We start from the raw sequence: 22,771 nt of genomic DNA, 5'->3' as shown, positions 1-22,771 counted from the left end.
TAGATTAAACATGTGGCTTCCCAACGACCACTGCGTGTCTTCATATTAAACAGCTTCACGGTGCCACAGTAACATATTTAAATACAGTATATTAACCACACATTTGTTTAACTGATTAAATAACTGACTTCTGTGAACACTTTTTTTTTTTTTTGTCTTTTGAGGTTGTCAGTCAACATGTTTACATTCTAGGGTGAGCTGAGGTAACTGGGTTAAACAAACTGGACTCTGCTCACACTGACGCACAGATGTTTTAGCTTTGGAAGCAGCTGCTTTTGAAGCCTCGTCTTTGGTGCATCATGCTGGCTTTTCTTTGGAAATCCGCTGGCTTTTATCTCTTTACCATCTTGTGCTGTTTGCTAACCTACGTGTCACTTGAAGATGATCCAAAAATACCGGCCATCGCCAAATATTTCAACACAAAAGGGAGGTATGAGGAAGTGAACAAGTATCTCAGAGAGGACAAACTCGCAATCAACAGATCTATGTTACAACCTCCGTCTGCACACTGTCGTGAAATCTACCTGTTGGCCATAATAAGACACGGCACAAGATACCCGACGACCAAAAGCATCAAGGAGATTCAGCAGCTCTACAACATCGTCCTGCACAATGCTTCAGGCGAAGAGAGCTGGCTGCGTGAGATCAAGAGCCAGTGGACGATGTGGTACACCGAGGACATGGACGGCAGGCTCGTCCAGAAAGGTGTGAGCGATCACAAGCATCTGGCCGTCAGGCTGTCAAAGCTCTTCCCCTCACTGGTTTCAGAGGAGAAGCTTCGAGGTGGATTCATCCAGTTCATCACCAGCTCAAAGCACAGATGTGTCAACAGCACCTTGTCCTTCAAGGCAGGACTGACACAGCTGTGGGATATCAAAGGTATGGCCATGAAAAAATGATGATGGTGATGTTGTTGTATGGATTTATGACTTAGCCGCCTTTTCAGCACAATCTTTTTTTTTTCCCAGATCAGGAGTTTGACCATGAAGAGAACGATTCTCTGATGAGGTTTTTTGACAAGTGCACCAGGTTCGTGCAGGAAGTTGATAACAACTCGTCAGCTGTGGCAGAGGTGAACAAGTTCAAGCAGGGACCAGAGATGAGGAGGGTCCAGGAGAAGATTGCTGACCGACTCAACGCCCCGTACAGTCTCATCACACACGGTCCTATCTCACTGTTAGAATTACCTCTCAAGAGTTTAACATGCACGGTGTTACGTGCATGTGCTCTACACATTTAGCCTTTATCAAAAGGATCCGTATGCTCAGTTGTCCCGGGATTCTTGAATGTCTGATCAAGACTATACGGTTTCTGACCAAGGGCTAATTTCCCTTCATGAAATAGTAATTAAATCAGCCTTTTTACATCTAATTTAAGAAATGTAAAGTAATGGTGGTTGTGATGTGAAAGACAGTGTGAAGAACATCCCAGTGATCATTTCTGACACTAGATGGAGCTGTTTTCATATTTGGATGTAGTTAAGTCTCAGTCGTTTACCAGTTTATCTTGAATCTTGTTATGTAAGTTATTTAAATAGATTAAAGGTCACAATTATTAAGCAACTAATGTCTACCTCAGTGCTCCAGTTTTAGGACTGAGATAAAATACTTTTTGAGCAATAAAGTGCTTAATGTTGGAAACTGCACTGTGACTTTTCTGGTATCTCAGATTATTAAAATGGCAGCAGTTCCTCTGTAAATTCACCATTTAACATGTTATACCAACCTCTCTCCTGCAGATATGGCTGAAGCTGCATTTTACTTGTGTGCTTATGAATTTGCCATCAAGGAGGTGAACTCCCCGTGGTGTCAGCTCTTTGATGAGGAAGACGCAAAGGTAAACAAGCATCAGTGGAGTATACATTTAGGGAATATTTGTGTTTGAAAAGGATTATTCGTTGATGTTTATCCCAATAAGGATGAATGGTATGTTTACCTGAATAATCTGACTTTTCACAGGTTTTTGTCAGAGAAAAAGTGCAGGTTTTACAATTGAGGTTAACAATGACTCTGTTCCATTCAAATGTCCCTGTCAACATTAACCTGAATCTGAAGCAGCTAAATGGAATTCGGCCATTTCATTTAAATTTGCACCTGTATTCAACATTTCTGAAACAGCCCTGAATTTAGAAATACAAAAATGCTTTGGAAACAAATGCATGTTCGATTCCACTGCGAGGGGTCCGTTTATTTATAGAGCTTTTTGTCACCAAGTGCACAACAGGATGTTTTTCTATTTAAGCAAATATTGTTTAGATTTTCCACAAAAAGGTCCTGAGGACTTTACAGAGGGAAAAGAAGAAACAGAGACGGGGTGAAAAGAAGCAGCATCCCTATCATCCGCAGGGTTAGTGTGAGGGTTATATTTAGAATTAGGTTGTTTTGTCATCGAGTCATGACAAAGCAGCACTTAAGATAACCAGAGAGGCACTTTAGCTGATCTGATTTAGGTCAACCTGGGGCACATGAAAGTACAGAAACAACACAAAGCAACAAATAGCCCCAAATCATCTCCATATCCCACTGTTTGTTTCTAAAGAAGGAAGGTGACCTTATTCTCATAAGAATTAGTGTTTTGTGTCTCCTGTTACAGGCTGACCTAAAGCTCAGGCAGCCTGAAATGCTACCTCACGTAAAACAAAAGTATAAAGCCCATCAACATACAGGCTAACTTTGAACTGTGCTCTAATAGGTTATGGAGTATGCAAGTGACCTGAGGGAATTCTGGAAAAGAGGCCATGGTTATGATATTAACAGAAAGTCGAGCTGCATTCTCTTCCACGATGTGTTTCGCCGACTGAACCATGCAGCCAGCGCTAACGAGTAAGTGATATTTAAAAGATGGAATGTAGGTTTTACAAGCTGAAGATCTTGACGAAACCCTTCATTGGAATCACTGGTTTTATCTGTTTGGTCCGACCATCTTAGTTTGTGTCCTACAGACGTATAAAATATGTGATGACATTACACATCCCCAAACGTGAAGCCAAAGCATCTCCATCGCCCCTTTGGTGGCTGGGCGCTATATAGGTTATAAAGCCTATATAAAGCCTCCTCCATGTTAGTGGGTGGGGCATGGACCAAACTAAAATGTTTAAGTTCAGGTCAGATACAATTTTCTCATAGCTTGTATCTGGAATTTTATGTAATTCTGATCACAGATGCATGTTCAAGTTTTAATTTTGTTTTGTTATGGCCTTAATTTACAATAAATTCTGACCCCCTGTATGTGTCAGGTCTGGCCAGAAGGTGACTGAAGCAGTGACAGTGCAGGTCGGTCATGCAGACACTCTCCTACCACTGCTCACCCTGCTGGGCTTCTTCAAGGACAGTGAAGCCCTGACATCTACCAACTACGCCACTCAGTCCCAACGCTCTTTCCGCACCAGCCACATGTTGCCATACGCAGCTAACTTACTGCTGGTGCTGTACGACTGTGGCGGAGGCGACTTGAGACTGCAGCCGCTGCTCAACGAGAAGCCTGTGACCTTCCCTGGTTTGGCGGAGCAGCAGGCCTCCATGCCGCTCTATCAAGACGTCAAAGCGAACTACAGAGAACTGCTCCAAGGCTGTGACTTCGAGGCAGAGTGTCAGCTGTTCAAGCCTCCTGCGGAACTTTAGGCTGACTGGATGGATTTATTACTCTTTTAAAATCAACCTTTCACATTGATCACATTGAATCAAGATTTTCTAAAGATTAAAAGTCCTGTTGTTACTTGTTTTCCGAGATGTTTTATTTTTATATAGCAAACCAGTTGGAAGGCTCTAAATTATATAATAAGCCTTTAATCGGTTATTACTGTTCATTTGAAAATATCACTTTTGCAGGGCAAAGGAAATTCTTCCTGAGGCCATTAACACAATGAATGGCAGTTTCATAATATCCCATTGTTGGCTGTGGCCTCATGGTGCCCCTATGATGGAATAATACAACCCTCCATGAGGTTTTCTGACAGTTCATGTCAGGCCTTTAATGTATTGATCATGATGATTTGGCGCAAGCATGAGTCTTTTGGCCAGTTCCCCACTTTGATGATTCAGCCCTGGTCAATGTTCAGAGTCCATCAGATTGTTATGTCACCCCAGCGAAAGTTATTTGCTGCTTCTACAATCCTCTGCACTGATTGGTTGGGCAGTCCCACGTGATCGGTTTCGGTTCCGCACACAGACATCCCCGGTCATCCGGCTGCATCATGCCGATCTCTCCATGGGAACTCATTGTTGTTCATCTCATCACCATATCTAGCTTCTCCTGCTGTTTTCGTAACGATGTGACTCCAGAGGATGATCCAAGAATCCCCGCGATCGCCAAATATTTCAGCACCAAAGGGAGGTATGAGGAAGTGAACCCGCATCTCATCGAGGACATACTCGCTGTCAACAGATCTGTGCTTCAGCCTCCATTTGCACAATGTCGCGAGATTCATCTGACGGCCATAATCCGCCACGGCACCAGGTACCCGACGGCCAAAAACGTCAAGAAGATGCAGAAGCTGTACGAGCTCGTCAAGAGCAGAGCCTCCGGCGAAGAGAGCTGGCTGCGTGAGATCAAGAGCCAGTGGACGATGTGGTACACCGAGGACATGGACGGCAGGCTCGTCCAGAAAGGGATGAGCGATCACAAGCACCTGGCCGTCAGGCTGTCAAAGCTCTTCCCCTCACTGGTTTCAGAGGAGAAGCTTCGAGGTGGATTCATCCAGTTCATCACCAGCTCAAAGCACAGATGTGTCAACAGCACCTTGTCCTTCAAGGCAGGACTGACACAGCTGTGGGATATCAAAGGTAAGATCAAAGGGCGACGACCATCACTGTTTACCACTGAGATGTGTTTGCAATAACCTGTCTCATCTTTTGTCTCTACCCAGATCAGGAGTTTGACCATGCAGTGAACGATGCGCTGATGAGGTTTTTTGACAAGTGCACCAGGTTTTTGGACGAGGTTGATAACAACCCCACAGCTCTGATAGAGTTGGACAAGTTCAAGCAGGGACCAGAGATGAGGAGGGTCGAGCAGAAGATTGCAGACCGACTGGGTGTCCCTTACAATACTGTCACAGCCGGTCAGTAATGGAGGAGGTTACCCTTATCCTTAATTTAGCAAAACACCAATCACATCAGTAAAGTATTGTACTGTTTGGCCCCCTGTCTCTCTCAGGTTCCAATCAAATTCAGTGATATGAAAGATGAGTTTCCTCACCTGTGCCCTACACTGGTATATGGTTGTCTGCATGTTGTGGTAATTTGAAGAAACAGAGGTTTATGTGATCAACAATTAAATGAATGAAGTATAATTAAAAAGGTGGTTTAACTAGAGTTAGACACAGTGCTTCTGTATTAGACAGGGGCACAAAATGACATAATAATGCAGGGCATATCTGATTCTGTAGATTAGTGTTGTAGTTTCCTAAACAAATTGACAAATATCAAAAATCAAAGATTAATCCTGATTCATGCCAACCCATCCCTGGTGTTGTATCTTTATGAGAGTCAGACCAAGAGGGGACTTTGGGGTTTTAGATGCTGATACAAGGGAGTAAAACATTTCCAATATACCTGGTGATAAATATTTTTAAAAAGTGGCAATGACTCCTTAAATGTTGTTATTAAACCCTAATGACAAAGACAGATAATTGAGGCTTGATATTTAACAGATTAGCCATACAATCTATTATGAATAACTATAACTAAAAAAGAAAATGGTAATATGTAGAACTTGAGGAACTTGAGGAACCTCCCAAAGAATTTACACTTCAGTTCCTCAATCAAGTGACCTGTCTAATAGCGCATTAGCAATAAATAGTATTCCATCATATGCAGAGCATCTCATTGGTCATATTTCACAGTGGGTATCTGCACAGTAGATGGAGCTGTTTTCTAATATAAAACTATCAAAGCTCCCGCACCAAGTTAGTAATTAACTGAAATTCAGTCTCTGTTCAGTTCAATACAAAGTAGTTATTATATTTTTAGGTTTCAGGAGGGAATAGATAATCTCCCAGTGCTTTCTCTTATGTTTTTTTTAAAGGGTGCCTGGCCTGTCCTATCTCACTAATTATTAACATTTATTGTAACCTTTCTCCTGCAGACATGGCTGAAGCTGCCTTTTATGTGTGTGCTTACGAGTTTGCCATCAAGACCGTGAACTCCCCCTGGTGTCGGCTCTTTGATGAGGTCGATGCACAGGTACGGGCCCTCTCACTTATTTAATCCTTGTATATTTGACATTGCATGTGAGGAGCAATGCCACCAGAGACACCGTAGTAGAGTCAAAACGTTGAATATATTTAACTTTTTGTATTTTGGTAAACCTGAATTTAAAGTAGCTGAGGTTGAAATGGGGCTATAACTTGACTTCTCTGTTTTTCCCATACAGATTTATATCAGCTTTTCTACTAAGTTAACTAAAGAATCCTGTATTACCTGCTAGCTGTTCTAGACACTTGTATTAGATAACGCATTATCTGCTTTGCTCCGGTATCCATTCACCGGGGAAACAATTTGGCATGATACACATCACAAAGAGAGTTTTGTGTCTTGTGTTACTACCTGACCGAGCACTCAGGTGACATGAAATCCTTACACAAGGACAGACTGACATATTAGTCTTTATATAAAACCCCCTTCACACCCACACTAGCACCAATTTATCCTCTCTGCTTCAACAGGTTATGGAGTATACAAATGATCTGAAGCAATTCTGGAAAAGAAGCTATGGTTATGATATTAACAGGAAGTCGAGCTGCATTCTCTTCCATGATGTATTCAGTCGACTGGACAAAGCTGCCAATGAGAACCAGTGAGTAAAACTTCACTTCTCTCCTTCATGAAAAATAAATGGTTGTGTTTGTTTGACCTAAACCTACAATGCATTAGCTGAAATTATGAATTGATCAACATTAAAGTAATCACCAATAATTTTGTAATTCAATCAAGAAAAAACACCCAAACCTACTCTGGTTCCATTCTCTCCAACATGAGGATGTGCTGTTGTTGTAAATGGAATACATTTGTGTTGTCACTTGGACAAAACAAGACACTTGTGCTGCTTTCAGATCTGTACTTAAGTTATTACATTTTCTGAAATTTTGTCAGGAGGGAGTAGTGGTGGGCGATATAGCCTAGAAAATAATTTCACGGTATTTCAAGGAAATTTGCAATATTGATATTTAGGATGATATAGAAAAACAAAATACTGAACTCTTTATCTGTGACTGCAGCTTGCAGGCAGCAGCATTTATTAGTGCAAACTAAATTAAGGGAATTTTCCATCCAATAGCAATGTACAGACGATGGGCAAATCACGACAGTCTATTCCAGTTATTGTGAGTGTTGGCTTTGACAACATTGGCACTGCTGTCTGTTGTCACACACTGTTTGTCCTCTTCCACGAGCTAGGAAAACTCCCTTAAACCACTCGCAATGTTTTCGCCCGTGTGATCCTCGGGAAAGACACTTATCTCAAAGCAGGAGTTGTGCAGCTTCCAGTCGACGGTGTGTTTATCGCTTCAAGTGGTGAAACAATTAGTTGTGTTAACACTTTTCCTGCTCCCCTAGTAAAATGTGCAGAGAATGCCCAAGGGAGCCCATGTGAGAATGTAGTATGTATAATCAAACTCTTCTTTTTCTGGAGTTACTGGGGTCTGAAAATGGCTTTGGAGATCTTACCTTCAACTCTGGGAACCATGTCATGAACATTTTTTCAATACTGTCTGACATTTCATAGACTACAGAGAAAATAAAGATTAATCCGTGATGAAAATAATGTGTATTTGCAGTCGTAATTATACGTTTTTTAAATCCATCATATGCTAATGGGCCTGTGTCCATCACTGGGGCCAAGAACTGGCCAGCGCCTTCAGTACCTAAGCTTATCTGGACATGAAGGTTAACCTGAGGGCGAGGCAAAATATAACTAACCCTAACCCAGACTAAAGAGGAATGTGAGTAATGCACATCAGGTTCCATGGGCTCAGGGTCATGCATTCATCAGCAGTCAGATGTCTTGTTTTGTCTAAAGATGTTTACTTTTTGATGATTAGAAAACCAAAAATCTAAATGTTCCTCTATTCAAGAAGCAGGAGCCAGAGATTGTTTTGTGTTTTCACTTAAACATCTTCAACCATCATGATTAAAGTTGGTGCAAATAGACCCAATATCTACAATGCCTAGTGTTTGGTTTCAGGTTGATCTGAGTCTTGTGTAATTGTTTTTCTGACTTAACGACTGGATACTTTGCTTAAACAATTATTGACATTTCTCAAACAGAGCCCATTCTGCGTTAGACCTGAGACTGATGTTGTCTGTGTTTTATGTCAGGTCTGGCCAGCAGGTGACTGAAGCAGTGACAGTGCAGGTCGGTCATGCCGAGACCCTCCTTCCACTGATCACCCTGCTGGGCTTCTTCAAGGACAGTGAAGCCCTGACATCTACCAACTACGCCACTCAGTCCCAACGCTCTTTCCGCACCAGCCACATGTTGCCATACGCAGCTAACTTACTGCTGGTGCTGTACGACTGTGGCGGAGGCGACTTGAGACTGCAGCCGCTGCTCAACGAGAAGCCTGTGACCTTCCCTGGTTTGGCAGAGCAGCAGGCCTCCATGCCGCTCTATCAAGATGTCAAAGCGAACTACAGAGAACTGCTCCAAGGCTGTGACTTTGAGACCGAGTGTCAGCTGTTCAAGCCTCCTGCTGAACTTTAGGCTGACTGGATGAAACCTGTAAAAGAAAGCATTGTATAGGCTTGATTGTGTTTTATCTGCAAGTGGTATGAAAATTGTGTCTATTTTAGGCTGGATGCAAATCATGAACATATCACTTTTGGCCAAAGAAGTATTTTTCAATCCAAAAAGCAGATTGGATGACTGACTGACCCCATGATGCCAGCCTCGGACTATAATTTCTGATGCAGTATTACAATTGCAGTACGGGTCATTTTTGCAAGTGTTCTTTCCATAGTTGCACAACTTGGAGCAGAAATTAAAGTTGTATTTTTGCAGTGAACATATTTGATATGTTTCTAAATTATCTAAATCTGTATTCATCACTGTGCTATTTTCTTGTTCCTAAAGAAGCACCCAAAGCATTTCCTGAACAGAACAATACAACTCATTACACCTTTGTGGTAAAACATATTTGGCGGGTTGGGTCCTTGTAATTACCTAGTGTCATATCAGTCTAAATGATGGGCTGTCACATAGACCTAACTCCAGTGAGCAAATGTGGTTAAGACACACACCCGAGGGGACGTTTGACTCGGAACACAGGCAAACACTGGGTTGAAATAGGCGAAAAGCGGAGCAGCTCTTTCTACAGCCGGCAGGGATTATTAGACTGGCCTAAGGTGTGCAAGAGAGTAGCTGGCTGGAGGAAAGAATTTACCACGCCCAGAGAAATTGACCGTTATGCTGCAGGGTTTGACGCCTGAAAGTAGATGTTGACATGTAGATATTGTGTATCTATTCATATATATTGTTTATCTACATGTAGATAGATAATATATATCTACATTTTAGAATATAGGACAGTATGGTATATATCCCTTGTATGTTTGAAGGTCTTCTGCACAATGTAAGTTACCAACTAACAGTAGATGTCAGCAGGTGTTTGGGTGTATGTGTGCGCCTTAGTGTCATCAAGGGCAAACTTGAGGGTGAGCTGAGGCTAAAGGTAAATCTGACATCTAGATATTATTTATCTAGATGTATAGATCTACCACATAAAGTTAATGATTTACCAACCACCCATAAAGCTACCATGAAAACCATTCAAAACTGGTAAAATATCAGTAAGTGTAACCCTTTGTGGAGATGATCTGTGTAGAGAGATAGTGTTTTATCAGCTGGGGTCTGTGTGAACATGGTTTGGACATTATTCATAGAATATGAACCAAAACTCCGGAGGTATTTTAAACTTGTTAACTATATACTACATGGGAAAGGGCTGATTAAAGCTAATTATAGTGTTGATATAAAACCACTGCTGCCCTTTAGCCACTTTAAAGCTAACTTCATGGAGCTAACCTGACACTTAGCTGAACGGCGGGGACTTGACGCTAGCTGATGTGTTTCTAACGGTCCGGTGACACTGACCTGCGGCGAGGGACCGGAGCTACAACTCCCGCTGCTCGGGGGAAGTGCTCCCGGGTTCCCGTGTGTCCATTTATCACCGTGCGGTAAAAAGGGGGACTTTCCACTCAACCTCCGACCCAGTCCCGAGGAGGTGCTCGGCCCCCGTGGAGTCGTTAGGGTATTGGTTCGTATCCGGCACGATATGCAGATTCCTGGAGGTCGGAGGAGGAGGAGAAGAGGAGGAGGAGAAGAGGAGGAGGAGGGAGGCCGGCCCAGCGGAATGCTACGTGTCTTGGAAGTCGCTATTTAAACCCCTCGGTCCTACTCCGAATAGCTCCCAAAAAGTGTTTGGAGGTTCGACCCGGTGCCGGCAGACACCAGCAGCAGCAGCTACCCCCTCCAGCCTCCGCGTCAAGGCCCGTGTGAGTGCGTGAAGCCCCCCGGTGTTCAGGAGTCCGTCGGCGGAGTCAACAACGCGAAATGTCCGGAGTGAAGAAGCTTCGCACGGTGAGTGAATCTGGGGACGAGACGTGGAGGGCGAAGTGTCACAAGTGCAGCGGCACGGATGGTGTTTGAATGTCGGGTTGTCACATCAGTGTCCTGTGAATAAATCTGTCTGTGTTCGACCGGGTTCTTACTTCTGAAGTCTGTAAACACGTCAACACGGGGGGGGGGGGCTGTGAGATGAGGTGATGCTGCACAGGAATGTTGGAATTCAAGTGGGAGAAGACAAACGAGAATTTGTCTGTTTTCTAAAAAAAAGCTCCATTCAAGCTGTGCAAAACTACTAACCCTCACTTTTTAAAATTGAATCGTATAAAATACCCTTTATACGTTTCTGCACTGTCCATTGCTCCACGATGAATCCAAATGCGTAAGTAAACTTGTCACTTGATTAGTTCAGACAACAATAGACTAATTGATGCTGGGAATAAACTTTAGTCGCAGCCATTCAATCAACTGTAATTGAATCCACACTATTTACTGTTTGGATTGTTTGGTTCCCAAAAGTCTTCGTGTTGCTTTGACCCAAACTCCACGATTGACTTGAGAAGTTTCAGGACGATTCATCCTCATGGTTTTACCTGTTTTACCGGTTTTACCGGTTTTACCTGTTTCACAAGGTCCTCCAGATTAGTAACATGAGTGTATAGCACATTTCTTACGCAGGAATTCAGCTAAAAGTGCTTTTAAACTGGGCAGACGATTGTAAAAGACAGTAGAAACTTAAATATGGGATAGTTTAAAGGAAAGGGGGGGGGGGGGGGGGGGGGGTGTAGGTTTGTTGAAGGTGTCTTCTGTGTTTGGAAGAAAAGAGCTGTTTGTCTACAGCAAAGTTGTGTAGGAGTGTATTTCCACAAACAATGAGCTGTGTGACATTGGATTATTATGTTCATCAGAGTATTTTTTCAATATTTACTGACTGTGTGTATAAGGTACATGAATATCAGAGGCAGGGCAGAAGTATGTGTATCTACAACCTTCTGTGTCTGTGACTGTCACACATTTGTTCCAACTCATCGATGGGATTATTACTTTTTCTATAATCCCTGCAATCTTATTGACCCCCTCCTCCTCCTCTAGGTCGTAAGACATAAAGTTAAAGTGTGATTTTCCCACTTCCTGGACTGAAACACACCTTTATGTGTGATGTGTCAAGGTCATGGAGTTTTACTGAAATTACATCGAATGTGCAAAATATTTTTCTTTAATGAAGCCACTAGATGGATGGAGGGGAAAAAGGGAGAGTGGGTGTGGAGGTCGAACCTGTGGGCACGAGGAGCACTGCCACATCATCGCTGGGCTGCAGGCAGCACACTAGACACATTGTGCAGTCAGTCGTCTCCCTCCCTCCATCCCGGCCATGCCGCCCTTCTCTACCCCTCCCCTGTGGAAGTCAATACAGCCCCATTCATCCACAGCCCTGCTCCACACAGTCACCATAGTCCTGCCATGCTTAACTGAGCTCCAAGTCATATGTGGTAGTTTGCATGAAGCAGCATTGAGTCTCGTCTGAGAGCGAAATCTTGCAGGATGAAGGAATGAAGTTTTTTTTCTGTAGATGGATGATGTCTTAATAAGCAGAAGTATGTATTCTCAATACCAGATGCATCTCAGCCACAGTGGCCACTTGTCATCAGTCTTTAGGTGGAGCTCAGCTATTGGACAAATATATCAAATGTAACCTTGGCTCATCTCGCCAAAACCATTGTTGTGTCTTCCCATATCTCTCAGTGTCATAAGTGTGCCCTCTTGTAAATATTTGCTTTTTATCTGACTTCCTAACGCAGCCTTGGGTCCTACAAATACTTCTGTATAGAGAAAAGTGGTGGGTTTAGATAATCTTCCTCTGGCTTCACTCTACGTACTAGGCACAACAAAATAAGCACAGTGACATTATTTATTGCAGCACCTCAATTACTGTTGGCCTGTTTTCTCCGTCAAGCTATCTGTATTATTTGTAATTACCCAGAGACTTTCGGGTTTGCCTCTGTTTGAGCCTTGTTCTTCTGTTTCAGGACCTCAACAGGTCCACCAACGTGGTGTACCAGGCCCACCATGTCACTCGGAGCAAGAGAGGGCAGGTTGTGGGCACCAGGGGAGGCTTCAGAGGCTGCACCATCTGGCTCACAGGTAAATCTCCATAGTCTTAAATGAGATCCACCCACTGGTCCTGAGGACATTCCTCTGCCACTCGGGAACCATACGCTGAATAATATTTGATCTGATGTGTGTTATTTAAAACACACTGCAAAACCGTCACACTTATATGTCTTTATTGCATTTCCCCACTAGGTTTGTCTGGTGCCGGGAAGACCACCATCAGCTTTGCCCTGGAAGAGTATCTCGTATCGCACGCTATCCCCTGCTACTCGCTGGACGGAGACAACATTCGCCATGGCCTGAACAAAAATCTGGGCTTCTCCCCTGAAGACCGCGAGGAAAACATCCGCCGCGTGGCCGAGGTGGCCAAACTATTTGCTGACGCTGGGCTCGTTTGCATCACCAGTTTCATCTCTCCTTTTGCCAAGGTCAGAAAACCTCAAGAGTTACCGTCATGTGGTGGTGCATACACGATTTCCAAAGTATCAGCAGTCTCAAAGGAAACACTTGACGTTGTATTTAATTGAAATATATGATCTATTTTCTCATCCACAGGATCGTGCTGAGGCGCGGAAGGTCCATGCGAGCGCCGGGCTTCCCTTTTTCGAGGTGTTCATCCACGCTTCCCTTGAGGTGTGCGAGAGCAGGGATGTGAAAGGACTCTACAAGAAGGCTCGTGCTGGAGAAATTAAAGGTTTGTGTGATTGTCGCTTGTGTAAACGTTCTCCCAGTTTTTAACATGCTGGCACTCAAAGCAAATAATAAGTTGGTTTATGCTGTGTTTGATACAAATGAGCATGGATTTGTCATTGATAGTTCTTTCCATGGTTTTACATGTGTTGTTAGGCTTCACTGGGATCGATTCAGGTTATGAGCGGCCTGAGGCACCAGAGCTCGTATTGAAAACCGGAGAGCTCTCAGTGAACGAGTGCCTCCGCCATGTGTTGGAGCTGCTCAGGGACCAGGTGGGTGTGACAAGACAAGACGGTCAAAAACACCAGCAAAATGTGTCCACATTTGTAAATAACAGAAGGACTTGCTGTGCTGCACTTACTGTCACAAACAAGTAACCTCTCAAGATAATTAATTATTCTGTCTTCTGTGAAAGACACAGGTTTCACATGTGTGCAAAGGATCCATTACAAGTTCTGTCAATATCAAATGCAAATAGCTACTAGGCGTTGGCACTCAGAGTAATACATCCCCATCTAAGGCTGCTTAATGCTGCTTGACACAAGGCAAGTTCCGTGTCGTCAAGGGTAGAGCTGTGGTGGCTGGCTTTCTAAAACCTAACAGTGATTGTAGATTCTAAATGTGCACAAGATCTTTTTGTCTGTTGTCAATCATAGGTCTTCCAGTCCAGACTCAAAGACTTTCACAACATATGTGAGAAGTTTCTCTGAAATAACCAGACTCAGATAACTTCCTGGGAACAGTGAGATGATGTTTAGTTACTCACTTCAAATGACTCAGAGTGGTGATGGTGGATCATTGCAGCAGAAAGAATGAATCAGCCGGGGAAAGGAACTACCACACGCGCTCACTAAGCACTTTACTAGGAGGGCGTAAGTAACGCTGGGCAGACGTCCTCATCTCTTTGTGGCTCAGATTCCACAAAATGTTGGAAACTTTCCTCTGAGAATCTGCTCACTGTTGGCATGACAACAACATTCAAGCTGCCAGTCTGCTCTCCCGCCCAATGACTGTAGACAAAGATGGTTGACGCGTCTCTGCTTCCTCCCACTGTACAAAAATGAAGCTATAATATCCCTGATGCGACAGCTGCCATCTTGCACTGATGACATCATATATGATATAGATAGACCAATCACGAGTCGGGCTCAGCTGTCAATCATAACGTGTCACTGAGATCTCGTTTTCTTTTCCACACATTCTAATATTTGATGTGAACATTAACTGATCTCCTGACCTGTTTCTGCATCATGTCATGCATCACACTACTGCCACATGGTTTGCTGTTTGAAAATTGAGTGAGTGAGCAGGTGTAAAGGTGTTCCTAATAAAGTGCTCAATGGGTGAAGGCATACACTCCAAATCTAAACATATGTTATTGAAATAAAGTTGCTGTTTACACAAAAATGTTTACGTATTCTGTTGCACAGATACAGACACAGTGTTTAATTGATATTATTAATTATATATCACTGGGGTCACTTTCTATAATTGTGTTACAACCAAACGACAAAAAGTCAATCAATTTTAATTACTCTTCTTGACAATAATACAGCGATATTCCGGCTCTACAAATACATTTGAAGGACGAAAAGAAGCCTTGTGCTGCCAAGCTTTGCTTTGCTGATAAAGTAAATGTTTACTAAGCACATAAGCTTAAGGTTACATTTGAAATAAACATTGCTGTGTCAACTCTGGGGTTTTGTATGAATTCAGCCTTTTGTAACCTCCAGCTTTGAAGATGGGAATGTTTTTTTTTCTTCTGGTTTAACTATGGCCCAGAGGCAAACTGTCGGTTTCTGTCAGTTTGTTCTGTAAAACAAGTGTAAGGAGTTCAGTTTGTGGAAGGAAGGCAACAGGGATTATTAATGTCTTTGAGGGAAATCTGGGGAAAGGAATAAAGGCTGATGAGCAGTGCAGAAAGTTCATCACCATATCTGAGCTGTCCTTGCAAAATGAGCATTTGATTTCACCAAGTCACAGTGGCCACATACCACTAGTCTTCATGTGGAGCTGCTTTATTGGACAAATATATCTAAACCTTGGCTTGTCTCGCCAAAACCATTGTTGTGTCTTTACTATATGTCCCTTAAGAGTCAGAGTGCCCTCAACCTTGGGTATTATGAATACTGCAATAGAACACAAATATTTGGTGGATTTAGATAATCTACCTCTGACCTTACTCTATGTTCTGTCATCATCGGTTAAATAGTGAAAAATAAAACAAAAAACTAACAAAATAGACCCAAACCATTCAAATGTCCATAAGAGCCTCAAACTGTTCAAGGCACATTTAAGCTTTCTCATCTTTAAATAGTGACAGATTAAGATTTGTTGCCACTGAATTACAGGAAACTAGCTAATCTGATGCAGTGATACAAAACCGAGTGCAGCCTTTGGCATTAAGGTTTTCGTAAAGTTTCATTCTAACTTTGAGTGCCACTCATCAAGCGCTTGGGTCTGACAGCCTGAGGATAAATAGGCTACAGAACAAGTCAAACGTGCAACTTAATTGCTCTGTTTATATAGTATCTGTCCCTGCCTGTCTGTGGGAATTTGTACAAAATAACTACAGTAAACATATGGTAGACATCTGCTGATAATAGAGAGACAATCTAAAGCTTGTATTGACCAGATAATTTATATCATATGATGAATAACCTCATGGATGAAAATGTATTAATATCACAGTTCCACATGCTAACGTGTGACCATTTAGGGATTCACTTATTCTTATATTTGAATATATCCAAACTATTTCTGCTACCATTTTTGATAATCAATCATTTGAGTCAGTTTTTTTATGCAGAGATCCAACAAATTTCCTGATGACATACAGTACATAAGCAATTTGAACGTGTCATTTCGGGCTCTGAGAAATTGTGATGACCTGTTTATCACTATTTTTCTCCACCTTTCATAGACCAAAAGATGAATAAAGAAATGAATAATCAGATTAATGTTCCCTTTTCTCCCTGTACATAGAGCATTGTACCGAACGAGATCATGGAGGACGTGAATGAACTCTTTGTTACGGAGAACAAGCTGAATCTTGCTGTGGCTGATGCAAACACGCTCCCCACCATCAGCATCACCAAGGTAACACACCACTCCAGCATGTAGGCTTCTTTTTTATCACACTGCAAATGGACACGGGGGTCAATACTGAACATGGCTCATGATGAGACCATAAACACTCCCCCCCCGTTTGGACCCTGTGTTCTAATGAACTGCTCTGACTTCCCTGGGCACTCATAAAGAAATAAAAGCCTGCCATCCATACAGCAGACACACACACTCACATGAGCGTCTACTCAAATCACTCTGCAGGCCAGTTCCCTGGAGGTGAATGAAGATTTCCACCAAAAGAAGTTTTGTTGTCTCCCAAAGTTTAGAGCGAGATGCCCATTTAACACCTCTTATAAAATACTTTTTAAATGTTGTTCAAGTAATTTCAGTATCCTCTTCCTGTTTTTATTCTTTGTCCACAGCTGGATCTGCAGTGGGTGCAGGTTTTGGCCGAGGGCTGGGCCAGTCCTCTGAAAGGCTTCATGAGAGAGAGAGAGTTCCTCCAGGTCTTACACTTTGGAAGCCTATTGGATGGTAAGAGACGACTAAACATTTACTCTTTCTATAAACTGCCTGCAGGTTACCTTGATATCATCCAGAAAAGATGAAAGGATGAGTGATTAGTGTGTTTATTGAATGTTTCATCCCACAGGATTATATATAGACGAACATACATTCATTCAAATAAAGACTTCTCACAGCAATTAGAAAAACAAACAATTTCTGCAAACTGCTTTGTGTTAATGTCCCTAAAGCAAATATTAGACTTGTGTGAATATGTGAAATGTGTTGTGTTAAGAAATACAGTTAAAAGCTTCCATTACAGTACATTGTGTGTCAATGTGCGAAGTGTGTATTTAGCTTTTTTATTTTCAATTATTTTTGTAGTTAACTGTCAAATCTCTTTTTTTTTTAATTTCATATTTCAGTTGTATATATATTTCCTTTACCATTACATGTGTGAACAGCTTATCCATTACGTGAATCTTTCTGCTATTTTATTTAATGCGATATTCAGGGTTCCCAGTTGACTCAATATTTGTAGAGATATTCTTCAAACTAAATTGCCTTTTCTATTCTATCTCTGCATCCTCTTCTGTCTCAGGTGGGACCATCAACTTGTCCGTTCCCATCGTGCTGCCCGTCAGCACCGAGGTCAAGCAGGAGCTGGACGGCTGTGCGGCAGTCGCTCTGGAGTACCAGGGCCTGCGAGTGGCTATTCTCAGGAACCCAGAGTTCTACATACATCGCAAGGAGGAACGCTGTGCCAGACAGTGGGGCACCACTTGTCCACAGCACCCGTACATTAAGGTAATAAGACATCACATGTCTATGACGCACACAGTTTTAATATCAGTGTCTGCCACATGATTACGCAGCTCGCTGCAGGATCTGAGCACCTATATCATTGTTTACTTTTGTCAATATTGAACTCTAACAAAACTAATTGTAATTATAGGTTAATATTTGAGTCAGTAAAAAAATGTAATGTTCCCTGTTGATCATCTTGTGCAGATGGTTATGGAGGGAGGTGATTGGCTGGTGGGCGGCAACCTGGAGGTGATGGAGCGAATCAAATGGAACGATGGACTCGACCAGTACCGACTTACTCCACAGGAGCTCAAGCAGAGGTTCAAAGACATGAAAGCAGGTTAGAAATTGTATTACTCACAAAACTACGTGATGATATTGATTAAAGAACAAAATGACATAGAATTTGTTGTAAGTCGCTAAAGATGAGACACATAATTTAAACATCACAGCGAGGGGAAAACATAAATAAACCATAACATGAGAGCAACATTTTGAGCAGTTAACCATTTCTCTTTCAGAAGAACTTGACAAAAGGACCAGATGAAAATATAAAATGGTAAATTTAAAGCTGCATGCTGCTGTTTGTGATTCATGGTCAGTGGAGACACAGAACAGTATCTGATTGAGGAGCACTGAACCATAAAGTCTCACTCACCCTTTGACTTTGACGTGAATGCTGTGATCAAGATTGTGTCATTTATGGATCCGCACAGTGCAATGTGTATTTTGGTTGTTTTTGTTTTGCAGTATTCTGTGTTGCCGGTGCAAGCATGTTGTGATGAGCACTGAACAGATTCACCTCCGTATGAAAAGTCCAGAACCAACAATATCCATCGCTCGATACTTTCCATCTTCCCGAACCTGTGTCTCAGACACACGTGTATTAGTTTCTACTAAGGAACTAAATGGTTCAAAAATGGTTCAAAAACGTAAACTTTTACTGATAAAGTAGAGTGGCTGATTTCCTGTAACAGCTGGACTCTGATCGGAAGTAATTGATGCCACATTTATGAAACAAAGTCCATTGGAGTTATGTAAAAGGCATGATGAGCATGTTTGCTGTGACACGTATTACAATGCACCAATCATGTCATGTTCAAATACTGTAACTCTGCTGCCATTATGAGTTTTTATGTGAACCTTATTTTGTGCTCCTGCATGTTGTTCTCCGCAGATGCCATATTTGCATTCCAGCTGCGTAACCCCGTCCACAATGGTCACGCCCTTCTGATGCAGGACACCAAGCGGCGTCTGCTCGAGCGAGGATACAAGAACCCAGTCCTCTTACTGCACCCGCTGGGCGGCTGGACCAAAGATGATGACGTGCCTCTGGAGTGGCGCATGAAGCAGCATGCTGCTGTGTTGGGGGAGGGAGTTCTGGACCCAGCAAACACCATTGTTGCCATCTTCCCCTCACCTATGATGTATGCTGGACCCACAGAGGTGAGAGGCTGTGTTGCAGTAGCACACAGTTTCAGAGGTATGAGACTGAATATTAAACTGAATGTCTTCCAATTTCTCAACAGGTGCAGTGGCACTGTAGATCCAGAATGATCGCAGGGGCAAACTTTTACATTGTCGGCCGAGACCCTGCAGGCATGCCTCACCCAGAGACTAAACAGGACCTATATGAACCCACCCATGGAAGCAAGGTCCTCACCATGGCCCCGGGCCTCACCTCTGTGGAGATCATCCCCTTCAGGGTAGCCGCCTACAACAAGACCAAGAAAGCTATGGACTTTTACGACAAAGAGCGGTGAGTGACATGTCAATGTGGAAGCTTGAATGTGTTTTAGTCCTCTGCGCAAAAATTAAAAAGGACAAAGTGCAGTAGATCATAAGCGCTGCTACTTTACTTCACTGAGTCATTTTCTTAAATTAGAACACGTCACCACTTTATTTGACTTCCTGTGAAATTCTGATACAGCATCGCATAACATCCTCCTACACACCAACGTTTTCAACCAACACATGAATTCCATGAAACTGCGAACCATCTAAGACTCCACATCCTGTCCTAGCAGACTGTAGTATAAATCCCTCCTTTGATATTTCCTCTTCAGCCTCATCAATACTGTGAATTGTGTAAACATTGTAATATCTTAAGTTACCACAATGCTTCTCATACCGTCACTCTCTGACTCCCTCTCTTCATCCTCGTCTCTTAGACACTCTGAGTTTGAGTTCATCTCTGGAACCAAGATGAGGAACTTGGCTCGCAGCGGAGAGAACCCGCCCGAAGGCTTCATGGCCCCCAAGGCCTGGAAGGTGTTGGTGGATTACTACACCTCTCTTCAAAAGGACAAGTAATCCCCACAAGGTTCAGATCCCCAGTCAGTAGTAGTATACAATAAACCCATACAGTTAGTTTTTTAAAGGAGATAGGTACGCATTTTATCCTTCGTCTTAGGGGTGTTTTAGATTATTCTTGTATCCTTCTTATATTTAGAGTGATAAATGTAGATTTATATGAATAATGAGTAATTCTGACTGGAGTGGGTGTTCAGTTAAAGCACTACATTTTTACATTTCTATAAAACTATGTGATCGATAATCCCATTGTATGTTTAAAATATGCATATTAACTTAAAACTATGTATTTTAAATAATTAGTCAACTTTTTCTTTTTTTGAAGTTTAGAAGCACATCCCAATACATGGAAATCATTTTTTTAATATTTAAATCTGAATAACCTTGATATGTAGATTTCACTCGTTTACATCATGTTATGTCATGGTCTGTCAAGCTATTAGCTCAATGGAAGTCACCTGCGATTTCAACATTACCTACGGTGCCTGTATATTTTACGTGTATGGATGTTAATCAATTCATCAGGTTAAGGTTTCCTATTGTTGTGAAACACGACATTGATGTTTTTATAATGTGAAAGTGCCTTTCTCTCAAATGTCCACATTATAAGTGAGGACTTGTTTGAAACGCCTCTTGAGATTTGTGTGATGTTATGAAGTGGGCTTGTGCATTCATGTAAGAAAGATCTGATTAAGGAAATTTAAATAAGTTTATAAAAATGCAGTAATAAAGAAAACGACTTTGTACTGTATGCTGAAGCAGGAATGTTTTTTTTGTCTGTCAGATCTGTTCAGATATTTTTTTGTGTGCTACTGGTTGTGCAACATACCTCACATTATTAACTTCTGTCTGTACAAAGTGGGTGTTATCAATTTAAGGTTAAAGGCTGAAGTCGACTGGGCAATGTGTCACTGGGCGTTCGCAAAGGCAATAGTACAATGCGGCCATCTGGTGGCTAGAACTGGTAATGGAAAATACACCCAAAAAAAGCTGCAGACAAAGTATATGAATGTAAAAAGGGCACAGTCACTTTGTGTTTCTTGAATAGGGGGTAAGATTAATAACTGCACCTGACATGATGAGTTCCGACTCCAAGGTTGTCCAGTTGTCTGAAAACAGTCCAGATGTTGAGTTAAATGGAAAATGTGCTTCAACCAGCTGCAATCAACAGTGATGTTCTCTAAATTTGTGTAAAATCATCTTTGCCTTTGTTTTACATTGGAAAACACAGACTCTGTACTCTGACTCTGAGCTTTACCAGCTCGATCTTTTATAAGAGATTAAGCCGATCCCGAGGCGCTTTCAAATTACACTTAAGAGGTGGTTGAGTGAACTTGACGGACTGATTAATTTTGCCAGTCATTAAGCTTTAAGGGCTTACGTTGCCATGAGGTGAGTGCGCTTCCATGTGGAGAACCAGTCTCCCCTGTAAGAAGCAGATTCCTAATTAGCCTTACGTGGGATCAGATCATTTAATCTGCGATGTTCCAGGTAACCCCATTTAAATCTGCTGAACTGCAAACTCAGTAAAATCTCAAACTACTGTACATCCAGCACGTCACGTCGCTGAGAAATGACGGAGATGTCTACAGGTGTAAATCTCTTGTGACCTACAGGCCAAATATTCTTGGCTATAGTAGAAACCTATTGTAACACCTCAAAATATGATGCAGGCCACAACCTATATAAGCACACAAGTCACAGCTGTACTGGTATGAGGGCTGGTGGGCAAGGCCTATTTAATATGATCATGAGCTATCACAATTTATATATAAAATGGTTTGCACAGCTGTCATGTTGCATGGACATAGTTGATTCAGGCCTCCTCAGTTTCAGCTGATACACATCTCGTGAAATTGTGTTCTGAACAATTCTGCATTGCAGAAGTGAAGCTCGTGGATGTGAATCCTTCTCATTCTGTGGTTGGCTGTTACAATACTAGGTCACAAGAACACCGAGCATAGTCATGTGTTTTGACGTTTGGTGTGAATTCAGTCAAGCTCATAAACCTTTAGTTTATTTAGTGATTAATAACTTCCCTGATTCTGTTTGTCAGGAAACAGGGGAAAACTCACGACACAATTTCCCAGAATCCAAAGTGACGTCCTCACATTGCTCCAAGTTTCAAAGAATAAGAAAACCAGTAAGCAGATGGAACTAATACACATTTGGCACCTACAATAAAAACTTGAACAATTAAGTAAGTGCACGCTAATTGATTTTCTGTTGGGCAATTAACTGATTAAGTGATTTTTGCAGCTTTAACATAAAAACCCTGTAAAACCCAGAAAGTTCTTGGTTCCATCCTCATCATTGACATTTTTTTATTTTTGTGTGTTAATAAATTGCCATTATTATTTCATAACATGTTACAGATCTATAGACATCTATTTAATTTGAGTATGTACATGTTGGTTTTATAGTATAAGTCCGGATCAATGACGTAATAGAAATGGCTATACAATAATCAGTGTAATTCAGGGTTGACTTTAGTTAAGGTTTGTACATTACATAGACATTTTCCTCTATACACAGTATGAAGTACCATGTGCTGACAGGTAACAGGGACATAGAATCATTATTAGTATTACTTATATTAGTCACGGGCTGATCTGACAGTTTAAACCGCGAAAAGTGACATTATGTTGGAAACTTCCCTTATTACAGCCACACGTGATCACTTTGACAGAAGGGAGCGTCGCGGGCGGACTCA

General features: G+C 42.0%; 3 protein-coding genes across 3 annotated transcripts; all 3 read left to right on the top strand.

The window, feature by feature from the left end:
* The first annotated feature begins 225 nt into the window (after positions 1-225).
* LOC117775613 (multiple inositol polyphosphate phosphatase 1-like) lies at positions 226-3,714 on the top strand. The gene is made up of 5 exons (XM_034608940.1): positions 226-879; positions 969-1,163; positions 1,739-1,836; positions 2,692-2,822; positions 3,236-3,714. The coding sequence occupies exons 1-5, from the start codon at positions 300-302 to the stop codon at positions 3,618-3,620; spliced, it is 1,389 nt and encodes a 462-aa protein (XP_034464831.1). The 5' UTR covers positions 226-299; the 3' UTR covers positions 3,621-3,714.
* A 440-nt stretch (positions 3,715-4,154) lies between these two features.
* Positions 4,155-9,037, top strand: LOC117775612 (multiple inositol polyphosphate phosphatase 1-like). The gene is made up of 5 exons (XM_034608939.1): positions 4,155-4,781; positions 4,865-5,059; positions 6,085-6,182; positions 6,665-6,795; positions 8,316-9,037. Exons 1-5 carry the CDS (start codon positions 4,193-4,195, stop codon positions 8,698-8,700), a joined length of 1,398 nt encoding a protein of 465 aa, XP_034464830.1. The 5' UTR covers positions 4,155-4,192; the 3' UTR covers positions 8,701-9,037.
* Positions 9,038-10,317: 1,280 nt separating this feature from the next.
* Positions 10,318-20,816, top strand: LOC117775204 (bifunctional 3'-phosphoadenosine 5'-phosphosulfate synthase 2-like). The gene is made up of 12 exons (XM_034608132.1): positions 10,318-10,575; positions 12,588-12,702; positions 12,865-13,100; positions 13,228-13,366; positions 13,519-13,637; positions 16,351-16,464; positions 16,857-16,968; positions 17,540-17,745; positions 17,950-18,085; positions 18,923-19,191; positions 19,275-19,504; positions 19,917-20,816. The coding sequence occupies exons 1-12, from the start codon at positions 10,549-10,551 to the stop codon at positions 20,056-20,058; spliced, it is 1,845 nt and encodes a 614-aa protein (XP_034464023.1). The 5' UTR covers positions 10,318-10,548; the 3' UTR covers positions 20,059-20,816.
* The last annotated feature ends 1,955 nt before the right edge of the window (positions 20,817-22,771 follow it).

This window comes from Hippoglossus hippoglossus, chromosome 15 (genome assembly GCF_009819705.1).
Source record: "Hippoglossus hippoglossus isolate fHipHip1 chromosome 15, fHipHip1.pri, whole genome shotgun sequence".
NCBI classification, from domain to species: Eukaryota; Metazoa; Chordata; class Actinopteri; order Pleuronectiformes; family Pleuronectidae; genus Hippoglossus; species Hippoglossus hippoglossus.
The sequence above is the reverse complement of the archived record's forward strand: the minus strand, read 5'-3'. Positions and strand labels throughout refer to the sequence as shown.